This window comes from Palaemon carinicauda, chromosome 43 (assembly GCF_036898095.1).
Source record: "Palaemon carinicauda isolate YSFRI2023 chromosome 43, ASM3689809v2, whole genome shotgun sequence".
NCBI lineage: Eukaryota > Metazoa > Arthropoda > Malacostraca > Decapoda > Palaemonidae > Palaemon > Palaemon carinicauda.
The window spans coordinates 3,095,724-3,098,223 of record NC_090767.1 but is presented as its reverse complement, the minus strand read 5'-3'; the positions used below and the strand labels follow the sequence as shown (position 1 = coordinate 3,098,223).

The 2,500-nt window shown below is 37.6% G+C and overlaps 1 protein-coding gene across 1 annotated transcript in view; it reads right to left on the bottom strand.

Annotated features, from left to right (window-relative positions):
- LOC137633505 (uncharacterized) overlaps positions 1-2,500 on the bottom strand; it is a 117,322-nt gene that overhangs the window by 88,498 nt on the left and 26,324 nt on the right. The window contains exons 2-3 of the mRNA XM_068365800.1: positions 742-2,500; positions 45-187 (exon numbers count right to left, since the gene is read on the bottom strand). The exon at positions 742-2,500 is cut by the window's right edge and continues 659 nt beyond it. Coding sequence (XP_068221901.1) covers positions 45-187; positions 742-2,500 — 1,902 coding nt within the window. The remainder of the gene's footprint in view (positions 1-44; positions 188-741) is intronic.

Below are 2,500 nucleotides of genomic sequence, written 5' to 3'. Positions count from 1 at the left end.
CCTCGGAGGAAAGGAACAGAGAAAATAATGTTATCAATACTTACCTAAATAAATAATCTCTTTTGTCTTTTCCAAAGATTGACAGAAGGCATCGAGGCTGGGATGGTCCTTCAACCTGACAGCGAGTCCTTCAATATTTAGAGGGATTTGGAACGTTGGGTCCCAGATGCCTGCGTATCCCTTACAACTGTTCCAAAGAGAAGAAAAGAAAAAAAAAAGAAATAGTTATTGGATTTGATTGGGAATTTTATTATCAAGTTGATGATGATGATGATTATGATGATTATGATAATGATAATGATAATGATAATGATGATGGTAATGATGATGATGACGAAAATGAAAAGTGAAAAAGAGTAATTTCGTAAAATATGGAAATTATTATTACCGAAAAATGAAAAATTAAAATCTGGACTTTTTGATGTTTAGCCGACTTATTATGAGTCTAATTGTGACAATGATGATAATGATGATACTGACAATATAAAGTATATTGTTTACAAGACTCAAGTTGATTGTTATACTAAAGGTTATGAGTTCTCTCTCTCTCTCTCTCTCTCTCTCTCTCTCTCTCTCTCTCTCTCTCTCTCTCTCTCTCTCACTCTTTATTAGTAGGCCTATATATGTGTGCATGTTCATATGTTTGTATGTATGATCATGTACCAGTGTATTGTTATAGAGATATTTGATTATCAGTATCTTTATAATGTTCAAAATAACTGTCAAATAATAATAACTTACTCAATGGTGAGTAGATTCTTGATTGACTCTCTCTCTTCTTCGGTCGGCTCTGAATCTCCTTTGTAATGGTTTTCTAGATATATCCATGATGGGTAGATGAGATGCCGGCAAAGTTGCCTTTGTAGTTCAACTAACCCATCAGTGTGTTTAAGGTTTATTTTGATTTTAATTCTCTCTCTGTTTGGGAGAGGGGCATCTGTGGCTCTAAGGAGGGCAATGTATGCATCAATTGTATGATCTCTAATTGTGGTGTCCTTATCAAACAACTTGAACCTCTGTGCTATCCATCTTGAAGAAGAATGATCACATTTGATATTCTTCAAGACTCTTAGCAGAGAGTCTTCGTTGTTCACTCCCGACCTTACTAGGAGTTCCAGTGCCTCAATCTTGGCATCTTCTGACACCTTCATCTCGTCCCCGTCACCCACATGGAATAGGCTGATCATCTGTATCAGCATATTTTGATATTTGTGAAGGTTTTCAGGGAGACTCCCTCCAAGAAGCATTTCAAAGATCTTTGTAGGTGTGGCTGTGTTTGCAGATTGGCCCCAGCATTGGTTTGTCAATTTCATAGGGAAAGACAGAGCTGCCATGAATTCCATCATCCCTTTATGAGGGAAACTGTAATGAAAGGAGCCCTGGGAAGTGGTCACTTTCTTCAGGAAGGCGCCAGTTAGCTCTTCGGCTGGCAATCCCAAACGAGAAAAAGATTTGGACAAATGATTGATGGTGGATTTTGGAATATTGATTTCATCATTTTGTAATGCTTTGAATGATTCACAGCATAGTTTTTCAATAAACTGCTGAACTCTATCATTTAATACACTTAGTGGTAAGTGAGCTGTGAGCGGATTTTTCGCTAAACGCTCCATTAACTTTGAGAGAGACAAAAGGTAAAATTGCCAGTAGAGCTCAGCTTCAGTGGTGATGTTGCTTATAACCTCTGGTTTAATCATCCACAAAATTGTTAAAAGAGCGAGATTTAAGGGTAGTCCCCACACCTCATGCATAGTGTGCATTGTTTTCCTCAGATACTGTAACAGTTCATCTAATGATTGCAAGGGAGAATTATCTGACCTCAATACTGCATAATACTTGCTTACAAACTCTTCTCTCTTCTCCTTTGGAATTCCCTCAAGACTAATTGTAGACACAGTTGTGTAATCAGTTTTCACCTGCTTGTTGAATCTCTCCTCAAATTCAGGTCTGGTTGTCACAATAACACTAATTTTGCGGGATTTCTTCAGTGTCAAAACATCTAGGAATAATTTTGATGATTTATCATTTAACTCATCATACCCATCAATGATGAGTAGACACTTGTGAGCCAAACACACATCAATAATCTCATTATCTTGGAATTTCTGGTGAACGTCTCCAAAAAACGCCACTAACAAGTCTTTAAAAGATTCAATGGAATCCCTGCATTCTACATACAAAAGTATGGCAAAGTCACTAAGGCCTTTGATGTCATCCTTCTTACTGAGCCAGTCAGAAATGATCTTCTTGACCAGAGTGGTTTTCCCCATACCTGCCATTCCCTTGATCAGTAAGAGTTGACTGTGATCATAATGAGGTACGTGATTCAGTATCTCCTCTATAGGAACACTACAGGGGCCACTCTCCCCTTCTAGCTTCATTTCTGTGTAAATCTTCTCTGCTGATATGTTAGGGTTAGAAGAGGTTCCTGTTATCAGGTTAAGAGGATTAATGCTTTTAAATTTTTCAAGAATTTTCTTCAAACAAGGGAAGCCTTCTT